Source organism: Alosa pseudoharengus, unplaced genomic scaffold, assembly GCF_046254945.1.
Source record: "Alosa pseudoharengus isolate Yale_2024_CS ecotype anadromous, Long Island Sound unplaced genomic scaffold, YU_APseudo_1.1 YU_APseudo_1.1_scf_4, whole genome shotgun sequence".
Taxonomy (NCBI): Eukaryota; Metazoa; Chordata; class Actinopteri; order Clupeiformes; family Clupeidae; genus Alosa; species Alosa pseudoharengus.
In genome coordinates, this window is record NW_027468774.1 from 33,336,114 (window position 1) to 33,363,687 (window position 27,574).

Below are 27,574 nucleotides of genomic sequence, written 5' to 3' on the forward strand. Positions count from 1 at the left end.
TACACAGTGAATAGCAAATATGGTTAACCTACTCACACTAGGCCTAAGAGTGCACTAATGTAGTGAATGAGTGGAAAATTGAACACACCAACCTTCTTACACATAGCAATTGCACGTGAGCAGAAGCTGTAATAAAGAAAATATTGGGACACTAAAATCATTGTCTTACACTCATTATATATAGGTAGTTGTTGATTGTTAACCATCACTACTTATGTTGTCTCTTTCTAAATTATCTAGTGTAGGGCTGATTCTACTCAGCATGCTGCATGACTTCAATAACAACGTTGTTAGCGCCAAGGTGGTTTGAACGACAAGAACAACAACAGACACAGTGAGTAGGTCGTTGTTTGAGCTACAGTTGTGTTGTACCATGGTGGTTCAGCAACGAGTGACTATGGTGTCTTTTCTAGAAAACATACACCCAGAATGGATCGAGGAGTGGGAGGGCCCAGTGATCACTTGAGCAAGAGGACAAATACATTAGAGTGTTTAGTTGGAAACTAGGGCTGTCAAAATAACTGATTAATTTTGATTAATTAATTTGAGAAAAATAACTGATTAAAAAAATTAGTGCAGATTAATCGATGCCGTATGACCTTTGACCCCGAGCCGTTCTAGTCAGTAAAATTTAGACTGTAATTTGAAGGAGAGAGAAAAAAACGTGCTGCCTGGATCATTGATTGGAACATTTAGTTTTAAAAAACGGCCTGATGGTGTTGATAAAAAATAAAGTGCTGAAAATAAAGTCCTCTGCAATGAAATGCCGTGTATGTGAAAAAAAAACTTCTTCCCGAAGCACTTTTGAATTTATTTCCTTAGCATATTAGGTCATATCATAGATTATTATGGCAATTATTTTAACAGTGAAAATAATAATAAGAGTTTTTGAACTTTTGAACAGCCTAATGGTCTTTTATTCCAAGTACTTTAAATACATTGAGCGTAGATGGAATTTGATAACAACAGTGGTTAATGAAAGGTATGACCACAAAAGTATGGCCAACAGGTTACAACTAGCAACTGACCTATACCTTGCGAAAGTAGGTCACTTGACGGGATGTAGGCTATGTCAACGTTGAAACTCCTGCCAACGTCCGACTAGCATGTTGCCACTCTCCACACCCACTGCACACAGAAAGTGATGCAACTGCGCCACAGACCCAAGCTCCTGCAGAACTGACCAATAAGAGGCCAAGGCAGACATATCAAAACAGCGATTGGATGAAAGCGACGGAAATCTCTTACACGATTGGTGTAGCTTGGTGTCCGTCTCTAACAAAGGCGTCGGGCGCGTGAAGGAGATCGCCACGTTGTTAGCAGATTCAAGCAGACAGTTTATACATCGGCCCTCTCCCCTGGAATTGAGCTGAAAACATTATACATTGCTGCATCTTTTCGGTAAGTCTATTTCACAGACGTTGTCATTGCGATGTCAGTGCCTCGAACAACTTAGACAAGAATAGCTGTATGGTTAAACCAGGAAGTATCTGTTGGATATTCTTTAAATAGCTCGATCTAACATTTGACAATGATGACAGACTGAACAAAGCCACGTTTGGAGCTACAATAAACAATTATGGTCTTATTGTGTGTTCGACTTTACAGTAAGCTACTCAAGGATCAACATGAGTGTGGGCTTCATTGGAGCGGGCCAGCTGGCTCAGGCGTTGGTGAAGGGATTCACAGCTGCAGGTAACCTTGCACATTTGCAACAGGCTTATAATGTTGCTGCCATAGTAAAGTTTTAATTCAAAGTCTTGCTTTTTGGTCGAAATATAAAACAATATTGAGAACATTATTGACATGTTATATTGAGAATTTGTACTCATTTTAGATTATTGTTTTCAGCTTCAGTTTTATAGGCTACAGTATGTATGTGCTTCAGTCTTAGATTCCTGTTGAAGAGACTGCCACATAACTAACAGAGGTAGCCTATGAGTGCAGAGTGTTTTGTAAGTGTGCAGATCTTCTGTCTCCTCCCACAGGTGTTATTGCAGCACACAGAATCACTGCCAGCTCTCCTGACACTGACCTGCCCACTGTGGCTAGCCTTAGAGTAAGTAGCCTACAGAACACATACACATACACACACATTAAGCTGTTAGGCAACATCATGTGATTTCAAGATGAATGCTCTGAACAATGTAATTAAGGCAACTTGATACACACACACACACACACACTAATAGTCAGTGCACATGTGATAAAAAATGTCTAGGTGTCATTATGAGGGTGCCTGACCAAACTGTGTACTGAGAAATGGTGTGTGTCTGTAGAAAATGGGAGTGAACTTCACCACCAGCAACAAAGAGACGGTGCAAAAAAGCGATGTTCTGTTTCTGGCTGTGAAGCCACACATCATCCCATTCGTGCTGGATGAGATTGGCTCAGACATTGAAGACCGTCACCTGATCGTGTCCTGCGCTGCTGGAGTGACCATCGGCTCCATTGAAAAGGTCAGCAGGCAGCATAAGTACTCGCATCACAAATGCAATAGGCATAGAACTGTAGCCTAATTGTATGACAATAGAATACACCAGCGGTTCCCAAACTTTTTTCCCCGCGGACCACCTTCTACATCCTGACTCTGCTCGCGTACCCCCACCATCCAACACATAAAAAAGTAACACATTCTATTGACGCATTCCAGGCATCGTTGTTTAATTAGCCGCCTTACATGATAACATAATCAAAATGTGCAACTGGTCTATGAGCTATCACGTTAAAAAAATCAGTGTGGAGAACCACATTAGAATGGTTAGGTAGCATCTCACTGCAGACCACGCACTGTGGCTTTGGGCAGTCTGTCTCCCAATCTACGTGAAGCCTAGGGCTATATGCCTCATCATACTTTCTCTTTCTTCGCGCAGTCTTTTCTGTCTCGTCCTTTCTTTTATCCCCCTGCGCTCCATCTCCACCTTCATTAGTCTGCCCCCATCCCATCGTTACCTGTGTCCTGCTCTGTTTCTCTCGCTTCTCCTCTTCGATCGCTTTAATTAGACCTTTTGGACAGTGTCCCTGTTTTTAGCCAGTTTTCCATGTTTACGCAGCCTTCTACCTAGCCTATAGTTCAACGAAACTAACGCGCCAGATATTCTGGCTGCCCGCAGGAAATCATGTGTATTGTGTGTAGCTTATATTTTTTTTAATGAAAACATAGCCTATTATAGAGTTTACAAATGATTTCCTTTAATTTCACGTTTCCATATCATTATTACCCGATTCGAAATGATGTATTATTTATAAATTAATTAGAGTATTAATTAATTAATCATTTTTAACTCCATTCCGCCATTGCCCTTTTCATCTCGCGTACCCCCTAGTGGCAGCTCGTGTACCACCAGGGGTACGTGTACCACAGTTTGGGAATCCCTGGAATACACCATCTGGCCAACCATCCCCCATGCATCACAGGGCATGGCAGTGATTAAGCAACATACATGTTTCCCTTAAAGGGCTTTGTTATTTGAAATGCCTGCTTTGCTTAAAGATGTGTAAGCTAAATTCACTTTCTTTAGGCTGCCCTGGGACATGAAGTAGAAGCTGTCACATGCTTCTAATGCAGTAATGCAGTAGTAATACAACTTCCCTTTCCAGCCACAGCCTGATAAAGAAGAACATGTTTTCTCCATCCTGAATGTAGTTGTGGGCAGTAGTGAGTTTTGACACTCCCCTTTCCCCATTGTGATCGGGCACTTGAAATTTACAGATGTGGTGACAGATGTAGCTGAAGCCGGTCAGTGGTCAGGTATAGTTGCCAGGCTAGTTTTAACAGTTCATTTTGAAGCGGTCTTAGGGCGAGCAGAAACCACCAGACCCTGAAATGTGTTATGATGGCTACCTTGTGTTATGTCTGTTAATTTTCATAGTCTGTATTTTATAGTCATGATTTTTACTCTTAAAACATGATGCTACACAACACAACATCCCCAAACAACGTTCAGTATCTGTAAACACTGAATCACCAAATTGTGCGTTTTGTTGGTTTTAATACTTTATCTCTAACACAAACTCCAATCATGCAGGCCTCACCAAAACCATACGCCATGCTGCCACCTACCATCAAGGCGAAGCAGTATGCAACTTTGTGCTAACCCCGTCATGGCTTAGTTTGTAACACTACCCTCAAAAATGTGCGACCCCTTTGCGCTGTCTCACTGACACCTGACGATACACTTAGACAGCTGACTGTACTTGCTGTAGAGACTGGTGCACTCCTGAATTGTATAGCAGTATGTCGTAATGGACAGAAATCTCCATCAAGTGCCTGCTTCAGCTGCGTTTTGAGCCAACTTTTATCAAGATATGACTCAAAATATTTGCCTTTTGTTGGCTCTACAGTCTGGATGCATGTTGTAGTATTTTCAGGAAGTGCTTTCAGCCATAAAAGTTTGTATTTATTGAAGACCATAAGATATATATATATATATATATATATATATATATATCAACTTGCTATTCCGTCATCTCTTAGAACTGTGATGAGCAGATGGTGTTTGGTTTGCTTTGCTTGGGACAGAAATTGGGACAGCACCGGGCCAACCCAAAGGTCATGCGGCTTATGACCAACACACCTGTGGTGGTGCGGGAGGGGGCAACGGTGTATGCCACGGGCACGCACGCGGAGGTGGAGGACGGCCAGCTGCTGGAGCAGCTGATGAGCAGTGTGGGCTACTGCACCGAGGTGGAGGAGGACCTGATCGACCCCGTCACCGGCCTCAGCGGCAGCGGCCCAGCCTACGTAAGTGCTGCGCTCGCTCGTTTTTTTCAAGATCACGGCGGTAGGGGAGTATGAGTGGTGCAGAGTACTCCCAAACACTGACAGATTTGACAACACACTTATCTGTTTGTGTTCAAACATGGATATGCATCAGTGTTGCCACCCCACTTTCCCATTGCTGTGAAAACACAAGAGCCTCTGAATGGTTTGTGGCTTGCCATGCGGTGACGGGAGGTGACATGAATTTGAGTCTGTATCAGTAGTGTGTGGTTATTAGGCCATGTGCAGCCTTCCGCTAGAGATTTCTGAAAAACGGATAAATACCCTCCCCCCCCCCCCAAAAAAAATCACCAACCTCTTTTTTAAAATGTTGTGAATCATCCACACCCATTGGTCAGCTTTTAGTCCTGCAGCCTAACGTCACTGTGTGACTCGGATGAGCTTCATAACAGTCCATCTATGCAACCATTACTTCTGCTGAATGTGTTTTTTTTTTTGTTGTTGTTGTTGTGTGAAAACAGGCATTTACTGCAGTGGATGCCCTCGCTGATGGTGGAGTCAAAATGGGCTTGCCGAGGAGACTGGCTGTGCGGTTAGGAGCTCAGGCTTTGCTGGTAAGCAAAATCACAGCTTCGTAATGGCAGACTTCTACACTGTTAGTCCACATCTCACAGGACCATTGCCAAAAAAAGGACTAGATATGTGATGCAAAAGACGCTTGTCCTCTTTATTGCTGCTGTCATGGTGAAGGACATTATGAGTGATGTCCCTCCTCTGTCTCCTGTGTGTGTGTGTGTTCAGGGAGCAGCCCGAATGCTGTTGGACTCGGACCAGCACCCTGGCCAGCTGAAGGACAACGTGTGCTCACCAGGGGGTGCCACCATCCACGCGCTGCACGTGATGGAGAGCGGCGGCTTCCGCAGTCTGCTAATCAACGCCGTGGAGACCTCCTGCATCCGGACAAGGTGGGCCACCACATCTGCCCAGAGGACAGGCCACGTGTTACTTATAGTCGTATGGAACTCTGAAAGCCTTAAAGGAAAACTCTGGCAGTTTTTAACATACATCTCTGTTTCGCGAAGTACTATCGGTACGAAAAAAAATTAAAACAATCGGTGCTACCTAGCTCAAGTTGCTGCAGCCAACAGCTGGAGGAGCCAGGCAGCTGCAGTGCAACACTCTAGTAGCAAAATTTTATGGCCTATGCAGATTACACAATTTTTTTGTCTTTCACGATGGTCTTTTACGATTGACTATGTACCCCAAATTCTTGCCTGTGTCTTGGTCGATAGATACAGGCAAGAATTTGTAACATGAATTTGTAATGCGGCCAATCTATTGTAGCCTTCTCGTCGCGTGTCGTCATAGTGTCAGTGTCAACATGGGAGTCGTAGGAGATTCCCCAAAAATCCTGACATGCTAGATATTTGGTCGTGGAGTCATGGAATGTCGCAGACAATAAATCGCGGGTCGTTAAATATGTCACATTACAAGATGCTTCCTCCTTCTGCGTCGTTCCCGACTTTTCATAATCAGGCATGACACCAGGAACTTGTCGGCTATGACAACATCGTGGCAAAATCGCGCTGAAATCGTGTAGTCTGCATAGGGCATTAAAGATGCCCCCAGACTAGCACTGTGCAGCAACTCCAGCTAGGTAGTTTGTTTTTTTCCCCTGTACCGATAGTACTCTGTGACCTCGAGAAATGAAGATCTATATAAAAAATGAGTTTTCCTTTAAGTTATGTCCACTATTGGTGCCTTTTTTGAAGCTGCCAGTGTCTATTTTACATTATAATATTACGAAGTATACTGCTGTCAAAAAAAGTCCTGAGTGCTTTTCTAAACGCTGCGACGGCATCTTTTTCTGCTGTGTCTTTAAAGTTGAAAAAAGGTTCAACTTCTCAGAAAAAAATGGTGTTCATCTGTTAAGTAAAACTGGATGTGAACCAAAGTCACTGGTCAGTGTGTGTGTGTGTAATATATTCGCTAGAAAAAAACAACAACTTTGTTAACTAACATTAACTCTAGATTAGCTAACATTAACTCTAGATTTGCTCATGTTGTTAAAAGATGCTTTCAACTGCTTTTTGGATCTCCATGATCAGCGGTTATTCTGCAGGATCTTGGCTGAGTTCTTCTCTGCTCTCCTCTCTACATGGAGCTCTTAAAACTCTTAAATGGCTATTGGTCAAGATCTTTAAGTGATTTTTTGCTGTTCTCCTCTCTCTACAGGGAGCTTCAGTTCTTGGCAGACCAGGAGAAGATCTCGGCAGCCGCCATTAAGAAGACGACGCTGGACAAGGTGCTGCAACAGCCCGGTGTGGAGGAGTCCAGGGTGGGGGTCCGCACGGGGATCAGCCTTTTCAACAGCAGACACAAGAAGTGAGGACAGAGCTGATCTGAGGAGCCTTACGTCTCATCCATCATCCCCAGACACAGTCTGTAGGACATGAACCACACCTCGGATCTGAACCCCCCCCCCCCCAACCACCTGTAGGATATGAAGCCACACACCCCGGATCCAAACGCCCCTCAACCGCCTGTAGGACATGAACCCCACACCTCTGATCCCAAACGCACCCCCCAGCAGCTGTCAGCACTTACTAAGCCTCTGCAGAGCAGGCCGTGTTATCTGTCTATGTGTCTCTGTCTTTCTGCGCGCCCATGATCTGCTCTGTCCATTCTCATGCTGCTCCTGCCCTCGTCTGTCTAAGTGCAAATTCCACATATGCACAGTGGTATAAACGCATAGTAGTTATTATACAAGTAAGAGCTACAATATCGTAGATGTTGCCTTTATTTTGATATGACATAAGACAAAATAGCCCAAGGTTTACATTTTTGCAACGTTTTGATATGGACTTCTGTTTCAATACATATGGGCCACCATTGTCTTCATCAGTAATTGATAGAGGTAGTGAATGATCCATTTCCTCCACTTCCTATTTTAATATCACTGCTTTCCCCTCATTATTTTGACAATGCTGTTATGATTGTTTTTGGCAGCGGACCATTTAGTCAGTTGTATCAGCATCACCCTGTTTAATCTATGTATCACTGAATGTGAAGGAAGCTGAGCCTTCTCATAATTGACCAAAATATGATCAAGCCATGACTGAAAGCCTGAAGATGATGGACCATGCCTGCCTCAGGTCAGCTGTAGGAGATATGTAGCTGTGCATCAGGAGCAAAGAGAAAGTAAATCAAACAAAACCTGTCCGCAGACCTCCTGAAGTATGTAGCTGAGATTAGTGGTTGGATGGTGAAGGGGAAACTGCACAGTGGCCTATCTCCTATTGATTAACCTGTCTATATATTTGTTACAGATGTGTCAACACAAACATAGCAGTTATTAATAACAATTATTTACTATCATTTGTTAGTTATGTTAGTTTATAGATTGTGGGACTAGTATTCATTATGAAGCCAATGAATATATTCTTTTTTGCCTTTTCAATAATGTAGTGGTGGACTTTTTTACTGTGACTCTAGTAAGGAAGAAGCACTTTAAAGCTGGACTTTCTGCTCAGGACTACATACCAACAGTTTTATGTCTATCAAATCCCAGATCTGTGTGAGCTACGGTCATGTTGTATTCTCCTGTCATGTTACAAAGAGGTGCAAACTGTACTTTCTGTTATACCAAGGATATACACACAACATTGTGTTTTTTTTTTTAATAAATCTCTCACACAGGAAAGCAAAAATGACATGAGAGGAATCAGGCATGCCAGGGAGCAGGGGGTGAAGAGATACACGAGTCTTACAGCCTATTGTTAGCTTGCCTGTGGCAGGTCAGGTTACACTGACTGCTTTCCTTATTTAGTTTTTTCCTATGCATACAAGCTGGGGTCATATTCGAACACTCAACTGTCACTGACATTTTCGCAATCTTTTTTGCCTGGCGACATGCACGGAGAGCCCAGATGGCAGCCAACAGGGACGGCCGGAAGTCTGGAAAAGTTTTCTCTTCTCAATATAGCCTACTGTAAAATATTTTAATAGGACAAAATCTGAAATTCTCCGCCGTGCCTGTGCCAGCTTGTGCATAGATAGATGGCCTTTATTGTCATTGTGCAGTTGCCTGTACAATGAAATAGTGTTGTTACATCTGATAAAGTGCATTTAGGGTAAAAAAAATACAATAAAACACAGCTAAAAGAACAAGAACTAAAACATTACAGTAAAAATGTATCATAATAAATAATTTAGGAATACAGTATTGGAAAGGAGAGGCCTTTGCACTTGGTTATAGATGTTATTTCTAGGAAAGTATTGCACATACTGTCAGAGGTTCACTGGTTCATATGTGTTAAGTGTTCTAATGGCCCATGGTAGAAGCTGTTTTTGAGTCTGTTTGAGCTGGAAAGTGGTGGCATAGGCTATAGTCCATACAAAAGAAGAGAGTCGTCTTACTAGTCAAAACCAAAGATTCTAGAGCGGAGCTGTTCTAGAATCTTTGGTCAAAACACTCGCCCTGCTCTTGTGGCTCGTTACACTGCATCATTTTAACATTAAATTCGCGCATGATTAGGAAATGCATATTGTACCAAGTTCACGTAAGTTTCGCCGCCTTCCTCATTATATTCGCACGTTGTCGGTATACTTGGTGCAGCTATTATGCTGAGGCATGAGCTCATCGACTGTGTCATTCGGTACCTGCGATACGTCACCATCACTACATAAATAGGCTACGTCTCCAAACCGAGGGGTTCTTCTCTCTTGTCACTATTGAGCGTAGGCTACTACCGACATCAAGCGTGCAGCAGCGCCGCGTGGGGATTCCCTCAATCAGGAATTTAAAAAAATCACAGTCGACAACACGCGGTAGACTGTAAAATCACGAGCTATGTAGGTGACAGGAAGGGGATGGGAAGAGAAATGTGTCACCAGATCGGTGGCTAAGTGGTCTGCAAGCTCATGCACTCGCGAGCAATTCAGACCTGCTGCTTCATCACATCTTTGTAGCCGCGCCGACATCAGAACCACAGCAGGTAGGGGACGCGCGGTATTGTTCATCCATGCAACGCAAACGGGTATTGTTACTTGTAGTTATAAGTACACTAAAATATATAATTCGGCAGCGTTGGGCAACATTTGGTGTCACCTGTCAGTAGTTGTCTAAATCGTCAAATCCAATTTAAATGTCGAAGGGTCACATAGTCGCATACGCGTTCCTAATGGAATGTATTCACCTGTCATTTGGTAAAGTAGGCTAGTGTGTACAACGTAAGACTTTCTATATCGGCGAGTGATTTCTGTGGGATATTTTTTAGTTTCGTGTACGGGGCAATGGATTTTGCTCTTTGGTTTCCTTGCTGATTCATCATGTGGACTGGTTCCAGTTGTTTGGGGAACAGAAGCTTATGGTATGTAGCCAACTCGGCCTTTCGCTGTGCGTCGCTGTAATGACAGGGTAGAGTTTTGACGGGCAAACATACCTGCCAGCAGGTATTTGAAAGCTGAATTTTCGGGTGAGATTTTGACACTGTCTGCTTAGCTCTATATTAAGACATCAACTAACCTGTTGGTATTAGCATTAATAATAGTTTCTCAATGTTAAGTTAAAATAGGAACAATAGAGTAGGCTAGATACGTTCTAACGCCATTTGATATTGTAAAGGTTTGTTTATTATGTTTAGCTATGCACTCCCTCTGACCAAAGAACGCGAGTGTGTGTATATGTGGGAGGGTGGGTGTGTATGACAGTGAGAGTATGTGCTTAATGTTCTGCTTCTGGGTGTGGAGTAGGGGTATTTTATTTTAGAATAGTTGAGTCCATCTAATGAAAGGTTATGCTTGTAATAACCTGTCTCTCATACCTCTCACTGGTCACTCCTTTGATGTAAGTGCTTTTGAAAGAGCTGCAGTTTAATGTCACTGGTAGCTTATGCTCTTTAGGTGTAGAGATAAACAATTTTCTGCAGGGCAGGACTGTGTGTGTGTGTGTGTCTGCGTGCGGCTGCCTGCCTGCCCGTGTGTGTGTGTGTGTGTGTGTGTGTGTGTGTGTGTGTGTCTGCGTGCAGCTGCCTGCCTGCCCGTGTGTGTGTGTGTGTGTGTATAGAGGGAGGGGTCTGGTGATGAAACTCTTTGCAAGGGTGCATGTTCCCATCAGTTGCAGGGTTATTTTTCTCCTTGCCTCAAACGTGTTGTTTTTTTAATCAGGGGAGGGATTTTTCTCCAACATCACACACATCACATGCAGTCCTTAAGTGTCTGCTTAGCGCTTAGTATATTAAAACAGTAGAGGAGAGGGCTCTTTATCTTTTCTTTAGGCTCCTTTAAATGTGTCTCAATGGAGATTGATGCATCAAATGGATTAGATAAAGCTCGGTGAAACTGGGAGGGATGTTTCCAACATTTTTCTCAACTCCAGAAAAAATGCTCATCCCTCTTACTGGTGGTTGCATGAGGGAGAGATAGAGAGAGACAGAGGGGAAGATTGACGGAAGGGTGAGGGTTGGGGGGGGGGGGGGGGTAACGGGGGTTTGAGGTGCTTTTATGTAGGTTTTAGTTAAGTTGCATAAGACGTACTGAAACGGATGGATATCATGGGTTATAAAGCTCCAAAGCATTTCATCAGAATTGCATCATGACTGAAAAAAATAAACAAAGACATTCTCACACATGCCATGGGTCTTTCCATTCAATCGATTCCTCTTTGAGGATGTCTGACAGTTTGCCTACAATTTATACAATGAACTAGTGCAATACACTTGCTTCTTTACCAGTGGGCAATGTTTTATTCAGTAAGATTTAAAGAGTTTTGTAGACCATGCCTGCTAGACCAGATGTATAGTTTCTGTTTAAAGTAGACAAGTACAATGCAAATAAATACATTTTCAATATTATAATTATAATAATAATATTTCAATATTAAATCAATATTATAAAGGTACATACATTATTTGCAACTGAATATCTAACACCTGGTGAGTGTTATTGTAGGGTTGGGGTTATTGTGGGTTATTTACTGATCAGACATATCATTCCACTAAAGGTTAAACTAAATATTTCATGCAGCATAAAGATGACATGTAGCCCATCTGAGTCAGGACTCTGGTCAGCTCCAGCACAGTTACTGTGGAGCTGACCGTGGTGCTGAAATCCAAAATGGAAGTAAATGATCACAACGATTGTTGTGTTTTAATACCTCTTCTGATTTTAACAATTACATCAAATACATCAGGCACAAGTGAATTCAATTTGGTTCAGTGTATGATAGATAACCCTACACATGTTTTAACAACTGTTGGTAATTGATATGCTACCGTTATATCGATCACCCTGATCAAAGACCTAGTTGATCTCATATCCCCATGGGTCAGCCATGTTTCAGACTGTGAACAAAAACAAAACAACGGCCAAGGGACAATAGTGTTGTTTCGCCTGCTTGCTCGGTGAGTGGTGGGGATAGGAGAGAGGGGCCATGCCAAAGGATGTAATGAGATTTCGTTGGGTTGTGGTCAGTGTCTTAGCTCGTATAATGCTAATGTCAGTTCCTTAATGTGCATTATGTGAGTTGAAGTGTCTGCTGTGCGTGGATGTAAGTGGTGGTATGGTTCACTACCCCCTCTCAGTTGTCTGTGTGTGTGTGTGTGTGTGTGTGTGTGAGTGTGTGAGTGTGTGAGTGTGTGCGTGCGTGCGTGCGTGCGTGCGTGCGTGTGTGTGTGTGTGTGTGTGTGTGTGTGTGTGTGTGTGTGTGTGTGTGTGTGTGTGTAATTGGTGCTGTGTTCATGATCTGTGCTGAGATCAGGGCTTTTCATGCCCTCCTCTACCCCAACTCCTCCAAATGTGTTGAGAAGGCATTTCTCTCGCCCCCCCCCTCCCCCCTCCCTCTCTTCCTACTCTCATCAGCTCTGATTTGTCAGCATTATTCTCAACTATTCATAAAAATTCGACTTGCGTCTGCAAAAGATGGCTATGTCACCCTCCCCAACCACTCCAAGACACAACACACACACACACACACACACACACACACACACACACACACACACACACACACACACACACACAACAAAAAAATTCAACTTACATCTGCAAAAGATGTCTGTACTATCCTCCCCATGACATACACACACTCACAGAGAGAGAGAGAGAGAGAGAGAGAGAGAGAGAGAGAGAGAGAGAGAGAATACTTCCTGACACTCCGAGTTTAACAACAATAGTTACCATTAAACCCTCTGGTCTTGGAATCTTTTACTGACCTGCGTCAGTATAATTTCTTGTTCTTGCAACCTTCTACCTGCAATTAATCTTTATCCCCTGTCTTTCTCCCACTTCTCTCTTTTCTCTTTCTTTCTCCCTCTTCTCCCTCTTCTCTCTTTGTCCTGTCTGTCTGTCCGTCCGTCCTCTCTCACTCTCCTACCCCTGTTCTCTTCACTTTTTCTTACCCCTCTTTCCCCTTAGAGTAGGGTGCAGAGTTTGGAACTGGTGATTTTGTGGCATGAGTACCACACACAAAGCCAGCAAAACACTCAAGGTAACACGTGTGAAGCTGCCTCTTGGCCGTCCTCTTTCTTCTCCTCCTTCTTCATTCTTCTCTGTTAATGTCCATCAACATTTTCCCCTGGTCTTCCCTTTTTCTTCTTCTCTCCTCTCTCCCTGCTATCCTTCCCCGCCGTTTCTAATCAAAACAAATTCCCATGCTCCTCTTCTATTTCCATTAGGCCCCGTTTCTCTTTTAAATCCCGACCTGCTATTTATAACCCTGCTTTTTTTTCCCTGACTGCCTCCCCCTCCCTTATACATTCTGCCTATGTCAGACATCCTGTCTTCTTTCTGCACTGAAATAACCCTTGGCTGCTCTTCCTCCATACCCTTCCACCTGGTCAGGTGAAGCGCGAGCCGGGGGCCAATGGCACGTACCTGTGCGACGACGAGCTGGTGTCCATGTCGGTGCGCGAGCTCAACCAGCACCTGCGCGGCCTCACCAAGGAGGAGATCGTGCAGCTGAAGCAGCGGCGGCGCACGCTCAAGAACCGCGGCTACGCGGCCAGCTGCCGCATCAAGCGCGTGACTCAGCGGCAGGAGCTAGAGCGCCAGCGGGAGCAGCTGCAGCAGGAGGTGCGCAAGCTGGCCAGCGAGAACGCCGGCATGCGCCTGGAGCTCGACGTGCTGCGCTCCAAGCTGGAGGCGCTGCAGACTTTCGCCCGGGCCGTGGCCCGCACGCCGCTCAGCCCTCGGGGTCACCTGGCCTCGCCTCCCCACTCCGCCGCCACGCCGCTCGCGCCCTCGGGCAAGGTGGCCGCCACCAGTGTCATCACCATCATCAAGTCCAAAGTGGAGACGAGGTCATAACCGGGGGGGGCGTAGGGGTCAAACTTGAGGTTGTGATCAGACAGGAGGGCTATAGCTGGGGTGGCAGATCTCTACCAAGCAGGACTGGAGAACCTGGGCAGCACAAAGAGCACAATCAACTGGGATAAAGTAGCGTTATGCCAGATCATATTTTCTGGAGTTGTTTCTTCCATCAAGCCAGGTAGCTGTTTCATTTTATTTCTTCATTCCATTGCTGAGTGATGTTTACACATGTTATGTGACCAAGATGAGCAATAATAACAGTATTATGTGGGATACGACCAGCAGGTGTAGTGCTTTATGGCTATTCTGTGATATGACCTGGCAGGCAATATTTTCCCTTTATTTGACAGGACCCCAAAGACATGTCAGTAAAGTATGTCATGGTAAAATCATCTCCGTAATAAATCGAATATGACATCTCTCAGAACAGCATCCTTGGTATAGTTCAAAGTGTAGTAAGTGCCAGGCCTTTTTGAAAGATGAGATACGTAGTAATGACGCTTCCATTAAATAAAGCTTGCTTTTGATCTCTGTATATCAGAGATTGGGATAGCATGGAGAGTCAGTACCATTGGATGTGTCCTAGTCAAGTTAGTCCACTGGTCTATGTTACTTTGTTTAGTGTCCTCATTTGGAATTTTTAAGTGTTGGTTAATCATTGCGAGTTAGACTGATGATATACATGGCAAGTGTTTGTATGCATTTCAAAATATTTGAAGAATTTCAAAATACAGCAGAAATGTGCTTATATTGTGAATCTGGCAGTAATACTGTTTCCATGCTTTAAATCAAATCTCACTTAAATAGATTACCAACTGGTACAAGTGTGTGTAACGTAAGTATAGTTTGTTTATTTTGTCATCCAGTCCTTACAGTTTTTATAGTTCTAAAATGATTAGTTATAAAACATCTGTAAACATTTCCATGCAAGATAGTTCAACATAATGTTCACCATTATTTTGCTGTTGTTGTTGTTGTTGCTGTTATTTCAGAAAAGATAGGAAGGAAGTATACCCATCAAAGAAATCCTTAGCTGTTTTTCAGTCTTACCAAAAGTGGCTTATTGAAGTGTTCCAGCTTTCTGTATTGCATAGGTACCTGTTGTGAGGTGACCCGTGATGTGACTTGTGTATGACCTGTGCATGACCTGGTGGCAGAATCGCTCACTGTGCAGTCACTGTAACGACATTTTGCTCTAATATCATTCTACTGTACAGCTAACTACTGTATTATCTGTAGACAAGGTCTGTAGCTTGTAGTTATATTGAGCCCTATGAAGGTAGTAAGATGGCATACTCAAGTTGTTGTAGCATACAAGGTGCCAAATGGCAATCTGTTCACAAGCAAGCGTTGCATAGCAATCAGTACACTTTGCAACACTTAAATAATATGGTTGGTAAAGGCACAACTTGTAGTGAATTGGGTCACGGACATATAATCCAATTCAAGGTTCATCAAACATGTAACATTTGTCAAAAAGAGTATCTGTTTTGGAGCTATGTATTATTTTGGTGCCTAACACTAGTTCTGCTCCAGCCAAACCCAAAGGCTGTATCTGCCTATTCACAAAGCCAGTGGACTTCTTCCCCAGGTAAAGGATAATACTGTTTTTTTTTTCAATTATGCTACTTCAGAGACAAACAGTTGGCACAGAATGGACGTTATTTTTGTGGTCTGGAGTCATTAAAGGAAATAATTCTTTTGATGGGACTTTCTACTCAATACAGCACTTGTTACCTTTATGATCTAACAATGTTTGTGTTCAACCCCATAGAAATAGGTTGACTTCAAGGTTGATTTCCACTGCTCAATTCTGTGCCCTCTTCTTCTCCCAGACATAGTGTCGCCTGACTGCAGAGTGGGGCTAGACCCATAGCATTGCTGAGAGCACATTTTTATCCAGAAATGTGCATCTAAAGGTCGATCTAAGTTTGGTTGAGTTATTTAAGTTGCTACAGCTCTCCATAACACATGGTCAAAGTGAGGCTGTCCCTTCAGTCTCCTATCCCCTGGTCACTTAGCTGAACCTATGTAAGCCAAATATTGGTGATCCATTCATATTGACGATGCAAGTTGTGTAAATAAACCTCATGACTACCAGATTAAATTTCTAAGCACATCATCAAGAGTGAGGTCACCAGTAAAGTCAGTGATGTTTTACAGTCTTTCTTTTCTTTGTTCATTTCTGAGATCATTTGTAAATAACTGAGTGCCAGTATCTTTGTTAATGAAGTGTGAGTAGAGATGTGTGATATTTCTTCTGTATGGGTAATACTGTTCTAGTTTGTTATAGATATTTCAAGATTCGAAAACTGAGCATCTTAATGTTTCTGTACTTTATACTGTAGAAAAGTGACTTTTATCTGTCTAAAGGTGATATTGTGTATTCGGATAACACAACTGTGGGTTGGACCAGTTTTCAGAGGTGTGTAAGTTTTGTGTGTCTGCATTATATGTTTGTTCATAAACAGCTGACTTTATTTTCTATATATGATAAATAAAAAGCTTTTGAAATGTACTCAGTAACAGGGTGCCTTAACATGCAACAATCAACTGGGTTTCGCTGACCCACTTTGCCGCTGGTAAAAATAACCAGGGAGGTGACTTTTGGTTAAATCAGACAGTGGTTCAGGAGACTGTGGTCATTCGATGGCACAGATTTGTTCGGTGAGAGCCAGAAAAAGCCAGCGGATGCCCCAGTTTGGGGGTCCTTGGTGGACGCGGCACGCAGACTTAATGGGTAGGAGCGGAGCTGGTGGACGTTGAGGTGTGCTTGTCCTAAATCGGAGGGCGCAGAAGAAGTCATTTATCCTGCTCTGAGCTGCAGGTAGGTGGAAGCAGACATCCAGACACACACACACACCGAGAGACACACACACACAGTCTGTTCTGTTGTCGTGAGTATTCCATTCTCCTGTGGCCAATACAGACTCTGTTCCTGACCTTCAAAGGTTTGAGTAAGGTGTCTATGTGCACGAGCAAGGGTGTGTATTTGTATGATTTGTGTACTGCATCCATGTTTATTTGTGTGTGTGTGTGTGATTCTATTTGTTGTTGACAAAGGACAGCATTTGTCATTCTTACCCAGTTGCCTGGCCTAGATCTCTCACTGGCAAAGAGAATGAATGAGCCACAAATCTGCAGACCTACACACAAGCACACATGCATGCTCTCACATTATATTTTATGTTATCATATAACATAGTATGCACTGTCACTAAGGATAAACCTACCAATAGATTATTTAAGCACAGCTTACATTTATCTTGTTTAATGGCAGGTCCTGATTTACTTTAGCTAGACTTTAGCTATTTGTGTCCTCTTTCAATAGTATACATATTTTCAGCTATGAGATATATTTTCAAATTAATTTATATGCTTTTTTTAATTCAGCAAAACTATTTACCTTATGAGTACATATCTAATACAACTAAGGAGGAAATGTTCCTCGTTTTAAACATTTATACAGAAACTACAATTTGTCATACTAATAGGCATCCATATTTGTTTACATCTGCCTAGATGTGAAGGTTCTGGTCATTTTGTAATTTTGTTCTTCTTTTATGATATTTAAATATGGTGCAATGCAATAATTCTGGGTTCTGAATAGCCTATATCACATTTTGTTATTAGGCTATTTTGTTTTATTTCTTCCCCCATAATGTAATAAATCAGTTTATTTGAATGCAGATTTAGGCAAGTGAGTTGTTGTTGTTTTTGTTTCCAAATTGAAATAGGGGTTTGCACTTGAAAGCTGTATGGTGGTAGGTGGCAGTATCACTTTATGTTGAGAAGTAGAGGGAACCTCCCCAGCTCTGAGCAGCAGGCCAGGTTGGAGGATGCTCTGTGTACACCCGTCTTTACAGATTTGTTGGTGGAGTTAGTTCTGTTGTAATCTTGTCCCACTGTCTATAGCCAAGTCAAGACCATGCAGTGGTCCCTAAGTATCTCTCTCTCTCTTTCTCTCTCTCTCTCTCTCTCTCTCTCTCTCTCTCTCTCTCTCTCTCTCTCTCTCTCTCTCTCTCCCTCTCTCTCTCTCACACACACATTTTAATTCTTTATTTGGATAAGTAGGATAAATGTCATAGCAAGACTCTTAAAAAGAGCAGAAGTTTAACTCCATGATGTGCATATTGGTGATAAAGGTGACACCTGCGTTTCCATATGAAGAGGCTAACAATTATAGCTGACACAGAATAGTACTTTGTGAATTACTTAGCCTTTTTCTTAGAGAGTCCACAAATCTATAGGCCACGCACGCACCCATTTTATGTTTTTACTTGACATTACACTTGGACCCACAGTTATTTAGGCCATTACTCAGGCGGTTGATATTTTATCAGTTTTGAGGCATAACAGGTGTCCATGTAAGCATCAAAAGAGCAGCCATTTTCCAGAGTTATAACTGATTTGTTGGATTAATTAATTAATACCAAGTCAAGTGTGTGAGGTGAGTGTTTTATGACATATTCCAGTGTTGCACAATGTTTACTGAAGAGAAAACACACACAGACACACACACACACACACACACACACACACACAAACAGTATATCAGTCGTTGCCATCAAAACAATCCTGTTTTATCCCATTTGGGAGGTCACTGACCTTACAGTCTTTTGCTACAAGGTAAGACTTTAGACTTTAGATAAAGAAGCTATAAATAATCTGCTCTGTAGTGCTTTGAGGGAATGATGAGATCATATACCAGAATTTTCCAATGTATTCTTATATATTTACATCATTATTATTATTATTATTATTATTAGTTAATAAATGCATAAATAAACAATAAACAGGAAACAAACAAAACTCAGCTAGAAAGACTAAAAACTTGAATGTGTCACCATTACAATACTATTGTCCATCTGTACGCATTGTTCAATATCATCGTCAGTTGCGCAATGTAGCATCCTAGGTAGGAAGTTGTGACAAGGTTGAATAGGCTATTGCTTTACTATAATGCAAGAATATAGCCTACATAATTATAATTTCAATATATGAGCTCCTGTAAATGTAGTCATGCTTTCTAATTAAATCTCTACCACTCGTTTTGTCAGTCTCACAAATGAGATGTTTTTCGCCCACGATACTCATGTTTTTCACAAGATGGCGCCAGGGTTACATTATCACAGATAGGCTTATGCAACAAGACTCCAACAATCTAGAAACCAAGCCTGCATGACAAATAAGAGGTGTCATTTTCAAGGTCACTAGTCCAACATCTGAGGAAGCAGATAATTGTAGCACAGTCGCGCCACAGCTGCCTTAAATTATTTTTAATATGGCCTACATATGGCCTATCTAATAGCCTACAGCGTATAGGCCTATACATCCCAGCTTTCAAATGTCACTAAAACAGCGGATTACAGCTTTTTGTAACAGAAAGAATACCTTATCTGGCTAAAAGTTCTACATCAGAACGATAGTCCAGTGCAGTGTAATTTGAAATGGGTTAGAGTAGGCCTAACTGCCGTGCCCTGAATAAAAAAGCATCTTCAGATAATCGGTCAATAGCCTGTTATTTGGACTTTGACGCTGACCACAGGATTTTATCCTATTTTGCGGGCGGTTCGATATGAATGAGGGGCTGTCCCTTTATAACGTCCATATCTGATGCATTCTCTTTGCATTGGCCTACCAAGTAGATCCTGTTTTATTATGTGTTTGTTAAGGAGAAGTCCGTATAAACTATGACGGTCACATGACTGTGGAATCAGGCGAGCGATTATGTAACAACATGTCCGCTGTCTGAGCGAAATCATCGAACCACTCGCTACTCCATGACGCCACTTCCCTGCTAGAGGAGGCGTTGTCCCACACTGAAGCGTCACTCTTCTGCAGAAACCGGCTATAGCGAGGGTACTTAGATACATTACGACGAGCTCTAGGACAGTTAGTGGAGACATAGTAGACCTTCTTGTTTTAGTCTAGTTTAAGTGTCGTGTTTCGTTCAGTTGTTTTATATTTGATAGGTCTGGATCTGAACCGTATACAATGATAAAGAATGGACACCATCAGAACATTCCTGGTAAGGACGCAGGAGCTAACCCGGGCGTCACAGCCTGCAGCCCAGAGAAGCGACGGCGTATTATCCGAGTATGGTGTGATGGATGGTGAGTAATTTGAATATGTCAGCGTTAAGGATATCTGATGTTGGCCCTTAATGCAGCCAAGAAACGCGGTTCTTTCGTGAACTTGAGGAATGTTTTAACATCTTACGTGCGTGCTGTCACCGCATAGACCGGCTATGCACTGCCTATGTGCCCTAACAAAAATGGTTTAGAAACAGCTTTACACACTTGATTACGACCAGATCCACTGCTGAATACATGTGAACAAACAAACAAGTATCAACTAGCAAACAAGCGGACAAGAACAATAAAACAAGCCTGACGAATTTACACACCATTAATCAATCTCAGCCTAGTTGAGCGTAGATGGTCTTGCGATGCGCGCTCAACGTTAATCTGGATCTGAATAGGGATGTCACCAAACAGTGCATCTATACTGTATGTGATGGTGTTTTAGAAGTTGTATAAAGCTCTGTATACTGTCGCCACCGGCTAAATTGAATGAGGCTACATGTCACTCTGGACCTCGATCTCCGCGGTCATCGGGTCCTAGTACACATGCCACCCCATATCCTCACCCTCAAATCCGTCTCAGTAGCTAGGCTACTAGTCTAATCCTAATAGATGTACTGACAGAATGAGATGAAATGGATAACTATATCAATAGCCTACGACAGCCTTCTTCAGCTGGATAACAGTGTTTCAGCAGTGCCATCATAGATGTTCCCATCCTGGTCCACAACCAAGGTATTTTTAGACTGTTGCATCTTCATAAAAAGACATGAACGTGACATGACAGGAAGCCAGTGTGGTTATTGACAAGTATACTAATCCTATTTCATTCCTAGACCACAGTTTTTAAAGAACATGTGGGTGACACTATTTTGTTTAGTGTTAACATGAGTGTATGGAGTGGGTATTTGTTGTTATTTTGTTCGGTGCTGAAATATGCTTAGAGTGATCTAGAAAACCCAGTATCCTACAGTATCCAAGTCTGGGTGCGTTATGTATGCCTGTTTTCAGAAGCAGTGCGTTGAGAAAACATAATATCTATGTGCAGGTGTTGTCTGCAGGTGCAAGCATGAGAGCAGGGTGTGTGAGGGTGCGTGAGGGAGCGTGTGAGCGGGTCCATTTGATGCAAAAATGTGGTGGATTCCTGCGCTGAAGGCCTGGATTACTATGCTTTCTCTGGGAGGATTCTAGCTGGGTCGGGCAGGCCGCCTCTCTGCTGTGTGCTGGAATGTAGCGGAATGTTTGACATGCCAGAATATTAACCGCTGCGATGAGCTCTCACAGAGGGTCTGGGTAAACACACACACACACACAGAGACACTGTACACCTTGTTACCTGATGCAGAAGAAAAAAAATACACCCGCTCACACGCTCATTCAACCACTCACTCTAAATGAGCTCATACCACACACATCCTCTCAAAAGTCAATGATGTTGCAAAGACTATATGATATTATTTCATTAAATTATCTAGACTGTTATTTATACACAGCATCCGTTGCAGCACAGTGAACCGTATTATACAGCATTGTCTCCCACTCGTGTAAACACACAGGTAGAGAAGGGTTGGTGCGGCCCTGGGTTTGGCTACATGGTTTGCAGCTGGACTGAATCTGGGCCTGATTTCTCCTGGATCCACATCAAAGCAGGTCCAGGCTCAGAGCTGCTCAAAGTGATCAGCTGCTACCTGGATCATTGTTAATTCCCGACTCCAATCAGACCTGTGACTCATGCCTGCCCAAGGCAAAGAGCATCGCATCTTCACAGGTCAAAGACCTCGCACATGTCAATGACTCATAATAACACTTGCCCAGGACACGTCACGCACTTACACGCACCACAATATTCTATGTACATTGTACCAATGGACTGTGGTGTGTTTCAAGACCTATGCTGCCTCACCATCCTCATCCAAGTATAAAAAGTTAAAGTCCCCCTGTGTGGTGGATTCTCATGCAGTTCAGTCACTGTCAACACAGAAACTCCATCTGAGCTTCACAGTTGAACAACTGAGAGTCTTTTGAAAAAGGCCTTTTACAGGAGTTTACGAAAAGAAAACAGGACAAAACTTTCCTCATACTTGTGAAAAGGCATTTTAGTATTAAAATGCTTTGTGACAGTGACACAATAAATGTTATCTTTACAGACTCTAAATTAAAATAGGGCAATGTTTAGAATTAAATATATTTATAAAATTGCAGTGGAATGTTTTAACTAATTTACATGTATGTAAATCAACAGTAATTCTCCATAACATTAGACTGGTAAGACTGGTCTAAATGATGGCAGGCCATAACATACATAGCTGAGATCAACTGAACAGGAGGCCTCTTTGCAATGGAGTACCTGAGGAAGACCCCCCCCCCCCCCCCCAAACAGATAAATGGTCTGAGGTCGGTCAGGTGGTGAGTCTGTCCAGTTTGATGAGTATCACCAGTGCTGTCGGGTGACTTACACATGATCATAATTTACCTCCCCTTGCTGGGCCTCTCCTCAGGCACACCCCGACAGACACACAGTCTGCTTTTGCCTTGTGAGGGCAGTTGTGGGCTGGGCTGGGTGTCTGTTAACCTTAGTGGTTAATATTTCATGCCTGATGCCACTTCTCCACTGATCCTTGCTTGAGGACACACCAGCCCCTAAGAATCTCTGTTCTCTAGTTGCAAACTCCAAGGACAACCACACACACACACACACACACACACACACACACACACACACACACTCAGGGACAATCAAACATACAATAGTGTAATAATCAGTGAATATAACTGATAAGTTAATTAAAATATGCACTTGGGTGATATACAATAACACTTGTGCCATTGGTGTGGGCCAAGAGCTAAGAGGGTTATGTAACTAAGTGTGTGTGTGTGTATGTGTGTGTGTGTGTGTGTGTGTGTGTGTGTGTGTGTGTGTGTGTGTGTGTGTGTGAGATAGATAGATGGGGTGAGAGAGACAAAGAGAGAGAGAGAGGTGTGCCCAAGGATAGTTAAGCAGCTGTGTATGAGACTGACCACTGATTATCAAATGGAGAAGCTGCTGGAGCTGGTGGTGTGACTGTGAATCTGCTGCTTTGTTGCACTTTTGCATGTCCATCCCCTAGACTCTCTTCAGGTCAGTCAGGTGATGGCCTCAATGTAACAGATCTCTCACAGAGGGAATAGATCCCACAGTCTCCGTTTTAGCCCATTACAGAGCCCATTACTGCTCTCCGCTCTTTCTCTCTTTTAAAACCTCACTTGATTTCCAGTCTGCAAGCACAAAAGGGATTGGACAGTATACAGTATGTTGTGGCCTGTAAACCTCACTTTCATTGGGTTTTAGGTTGTACTGGGACTCAAGTACTGAAAAGCTAGGCCTAATTCTCCTTTTTGTCGTGTTTGTTATCTGTCACATATGGAGTGGGCTATAGTGCTCTGTAAGTGTGTTAACAATACACAATCAGAAATTATATATTTAAATACGTTTAAGTTTAAATAATATTTAAGGTTAGATAAACAAATGTGGTGTTGTAAAAGATTCAGAGTGTTAGTAGTTTGGTGATAATGTTAACTTCATTAGGCATGGATCTGCATACAGATTTTCAAGCAATTTTGTTACCCCCTTTGTTTTCACTCTTAGAGAACAAAACAGCTTTTTGTTGAATAAACACTATAGTCTGAGAAAGATGTCATCTGTTACAATTATAATTATTTAATCTTTCCATAAAGAAATATCCCTGCTTAGGCACAAATCTAGCATCAAGTCATCAAATTAAATAGCCTGCTTTTAACAGAAAAACACCTATTGTTAGCTGAGGTGAGCTGTCATTGTGAAATGAACTTTGCTCTCTCCCACCCATGGTCTACTTGCTCTCTCTGTCGGTGTGTGTCTGTGTGAAGGGGGCACATTCATCGTCCCACTAGATTAGTGAAGATTACCTGCAGGATCTATGTTAATCCAGTTACAGAAGGATCGGAGAGTCAGATTCATAGCAGGCCATTTATTCGGGATCTTAACAATGTTCCTGGGAAGAGAAGTGGAGATGTGTGTTCATTTGTGTGTGTGTGTGTGTGTTTCTGTGTGTGTCTTTCTGTTTGTCCAGGAATAAAGTGCTTTTGTAGTAGTCATCAGTAAAGAACACGTATATCAGCTATCACTGGAGCAGCGGTGTTAGTCCGCTGTGTCCCAGTTTTTTTTTGCATGGAGCCCATCCACTGATGGGGCCGTGTGAGATTACAGACAGGGACAGTGTCTGGGGCCAGACATCACACACGCAAACTGATACAGAGGAGGAGCAGCTAAGGTAGAGCACTGTTTACCCCCCTTACTGTCATTACTAAGGCCCATTAGCTAAAAGAAAATTATTTCACAAATGACTCGTGTTATCAAACATGGCCCATACTGTGCTCTATTGTGATATAAAAAGAAAGTATAGTCTGACAGTCATTTTATGTATCCTATCATAATGTACTGTAATTGAGGACGTGAGAGTTGTGTTTGTGTCTATTTTAGATCAAATCTGTTTAAACTGTCATGAGACATGCATAACAGGCTAATTGGTCACCACCCTTCACCGAGTTCCTACTCTGATTGACCGTGATGTTTTATCTGGTGGCATTGCTGACAAAGGGGGCTGAGTGTGTGTGTGTGTGTGTGTGTGTGTGTGTGTGTGTGTGTGTGTGTGTGTTCACTTGAGAGGGTGAGTGCATGAATATGTGTGTGTGTGTGTGGGGGGGGGGGTTGTGTGTGTGTGTTTGTGTGTATTTGTGAAAGAGAGAGAAAGAGGATAAGTGTATGAATGTATGTGTATTGGTGTGTGTGTGTGTGTGTGTGTGTGTGTGTGTGTGTGTGTGTGTGTGTGTGTGTGTGTGTGTGTGTGTGTGTGTGTGTGTGTGTGAACGTGAAGAGACAGAGGCACTGTTACATAACTGCTCTGTGCTGCCTCCATCACATTCTGGTTACTCTCCACTGTGCTGTTTATGGTAACCATAGCGTCTCCTGGGAGATGAACTTCCTTCTTGCTGTGATGTCTCTATGGTGCATGTGCTGACCTGCTGTGTGGTGTTTGTGTGCTCCTCTCCTGCAGTTATGACATGGTCCATTATGGCCACTCGAACCAGCTCAGACAGGCCAAGGCGATGGGGGACTACCTCATAGTAGGAGTGCACACAGACGGTGCGTCCACACACCCACATCTGTCATCCACAGAGGTTTCCCAATGTCCCCTAAACAAATGAAAACAAGTGAATGCGCACACACACACACACACACACACACACACACACAAACACACACACACACACACACACACACACACACACACACACACACACACACACACACACACACACACACACACACACACACATGCACAGACACATACAAGGAGAGAGACAGAGAGAGAGAAAGATACATAGAGAGAGACCAAATCAACCATATGTTGTGAGAATAAAACAACTGTTGTGATCCAAGATTTCCTCCGTTAACATTCAGTTCTTGTGCTGGCACACAGATGAGATTTCCAAGCACAAAGGTCCCCCAGTGTTCACGCAGGAGGAGCGCTACAAGATGGTGCGTGCCATCAAGTGGGTGGATGAGCTGGTGGAGGGAGCTCCATACGTCACCACCCTTGAGACACTCGACAAATACAAGTGTGATTTCTGTGTGCATGGAGGTAAGTTAGCATACCAGGCTACATGTGAAGAGTTTGGTTCCAAAACGCTATAAATCCATTTTTGAAAACATCATGTTATTTAATAGTGTATTTCAGGTAATATCGATAAAGATAAATCAAATAACAATACCCAATTACATTTCCTCTGAAAGTACTTGGAAAACAAAATTATTTATGAAAATTCATTAAAATGGAGGATATAGCATTTTGGAAGCAAACTCTTTATGTGCACATACATACATGCTCATGCAGACACTGCCTTTTTATATGTGTGTTACAGCACCAAGACGTAAGAAGTATGACCTGATCAGACAGAGTAGTGATGTTAGTGATGACTTTCCTAGTCGAAAACGTCGGAGAGGACATTCTGTACTAAATGTAATCAATCTCTTTCAGATGACATCACACTCACAGTAGATGGCAAGGACACCTATGAAGAGGTGAAGAAGTCTGGAAGATACAGGTATCGAAACACTTTCATCCACTTTACCACATGCTTTAACTAATGTCGTGTAAGTTGACTTTAACACACACGCACACACACACACACACACACACATACACACACACACGCACACACACACACACACACACACACACACACACACGCACACACACACACACACACACACACACACACACACACACACACACACACACACACAACAAATAAGAAACATATGGGCTCAGCTGTGCATAGGCATAAGCCATTTATCTCTGTTACACACTGTAGTTGCAGGGGGAGTGGAGAGATAAGGTTACCAAAACCATGCAGGATATTTTTTCATCCAGTGAAATATTTATTACAGCAAATATTGACACTAGACAATGAAGCCTCACTCTGGGAGTTCACCTTTTTGAACTCACTTGGAACATACTGGACACCAAGGAAGTCCGTAAGACCATAGGAATGAAATGCAGTCAAACTTCCAACGCAGGAAAACAGCTCAAGGAAGCAACTGGTCATATTTTAAAAGTACTTAACACTGCGAAGGTCTAGTCTGAATGCTTCAAGAGTCCACTGATGTAGGTGAAGTCTGATTGTTAGTCACCTTCCATAAATACACCTGGCAGAATCCTGGACATGACCTGGCTCCAGAGCAGAGTTCTGGTCATTTGCAGGGTTCCAGCTCTCACGAGTAGGATCATGGCTGACCCATTGCAATGGCAGGAACCAGCATGACCATGCCAATCTGAAGCGAGTCTTAGTGTGGCCAAAGGCACTGTGATGTAACCGTGTCAGTAGTTGTAGTGCCCTCAGATCAGCGTGTCGAGGTGACGGCTGCCCTGAAGTGCCCCCTTCACTGCGAAGGCCAGAGTCTTTGACATTGTTCTCTGTCGACCGTAGCAGGCGAGTTTCCTGACGGCAGAACCTTCTCCAGAACCAGCCAGTAAACTACAGCTGGACCTGCTCCAGCAACCAGGCTGCTTTAGGTGATTACCCAACGAGGGAGATCTGAATACTGAATACTGATGCCTGTGTCTGGTAGTTGCAAGGCCTCTCTTATTCAGTTGAAAGACTAGGTCTCAGGACCATGTATTCAGTGATTACTTTGAGTGTTTATTCGAAATGCTCTCGTCATAGCAGTTGATGTCCTGATCTGCCTCAGGTTTCTTGAATTGTTTGACTACTTATGTGTTGAATTTCATTACCTGATAATTCATTTATTTGTTTTACATTCCTCCTTGTACTGGAAACACATTTTCAGTCAAATGTCACTGTGTGTAGTGTGCTTTGGGAAAGTTAGTTTGACATATAAAGGCAGGACAGAGACTTTCTATTTAGGAGACACAGC

General features: G+C 42.9%; 3 protein-coding genes across 3 annotated transcripts in view; all 3 read left to right on the top strand.

Annotated features, from left to right (window-relative positions):
• The first annotated feature begins 1,287 nt into the window (after positions 1 to 1,287).
• pycr1a (pyrroline-5-carboxylate reductase 1a) lies at positions 1,288 to 8,436 on the top strand. Its single transcript, XM_076265938.1, has 8 exons — positions 1,288 to 1,401; positions 1,609 to 1,695; positions 1,989 to 2,059; positions 2,280 to 2,459; positions 4,523 to 4,744; positions 5,245 to 5,337; positions 5,525 to 5,688; positions 6,959 to 8,436. The coding sequence occupies exons 2-8, from the start codon at positions 1,629 to 1,631 to the stop codon at positions 7,110 to 7,112; spliced, it is 951 nt and encodes a 316-aa protein (XP_076122053.1). The 5' UTR covers positions 1,288 to 1,401; positions 1,609 to 1,628; the 3' UTR covers positions 7,113 to 8,436.
• A 2,901-nt stretch (positions 8,437 to 11,337) lies between these two features.
• On the top strand, positions 11,338 to 14,029 carry LOC143103204 (transcription factor MafK-like). Its single transcript, XM_076267023.1, has 3 exons — positions 11,338 to 11,374; positions 13,171 to 13,211; positions 13,565 to 14,029. Exons 1-3 carry the CDS (start codon positions 11,359 to 11,361, stop codon positions 14,027 to 14,029), a joined length of 522 nt encoding a protein of 173 aa, XP_076123138.1. The 5' UTR covers positions 11,338 to 11,358.
• Positions 14,030 to 19,852: 5,823 nt separating this feature from the next.
• Positions 19,853 to 27,574, top strand: part of LOC143102392 (ethanolamine-phosphate cytidylyltransferase-like) — a 13,400-nt gene continuing 5,678 nt past the window's right edge. The window contains exons 1-4 of the mRNA XM_076265939.1: positions 19,853 to 20,148; positions 25,191 to 25,279; positions 25,617 to 25,778; positions 26,175 to 26,241. Coding sequence (XP_076122054.1) covers positions 20,030 to 20,148; positions 25,191 to 25,279; positions 25,617 to 25,778; positions 26,175 to 26,241 — 437 coding nt within the window. The 5' untranslated portion in view covers positions 19,853 to 20,029. The remainder of the gene's footprint in view (positions 20,149 to 25,190; positions 25,280 to 25,616; positions 25,779 to 26,174; positions 26,242 to 27,574) is intronic.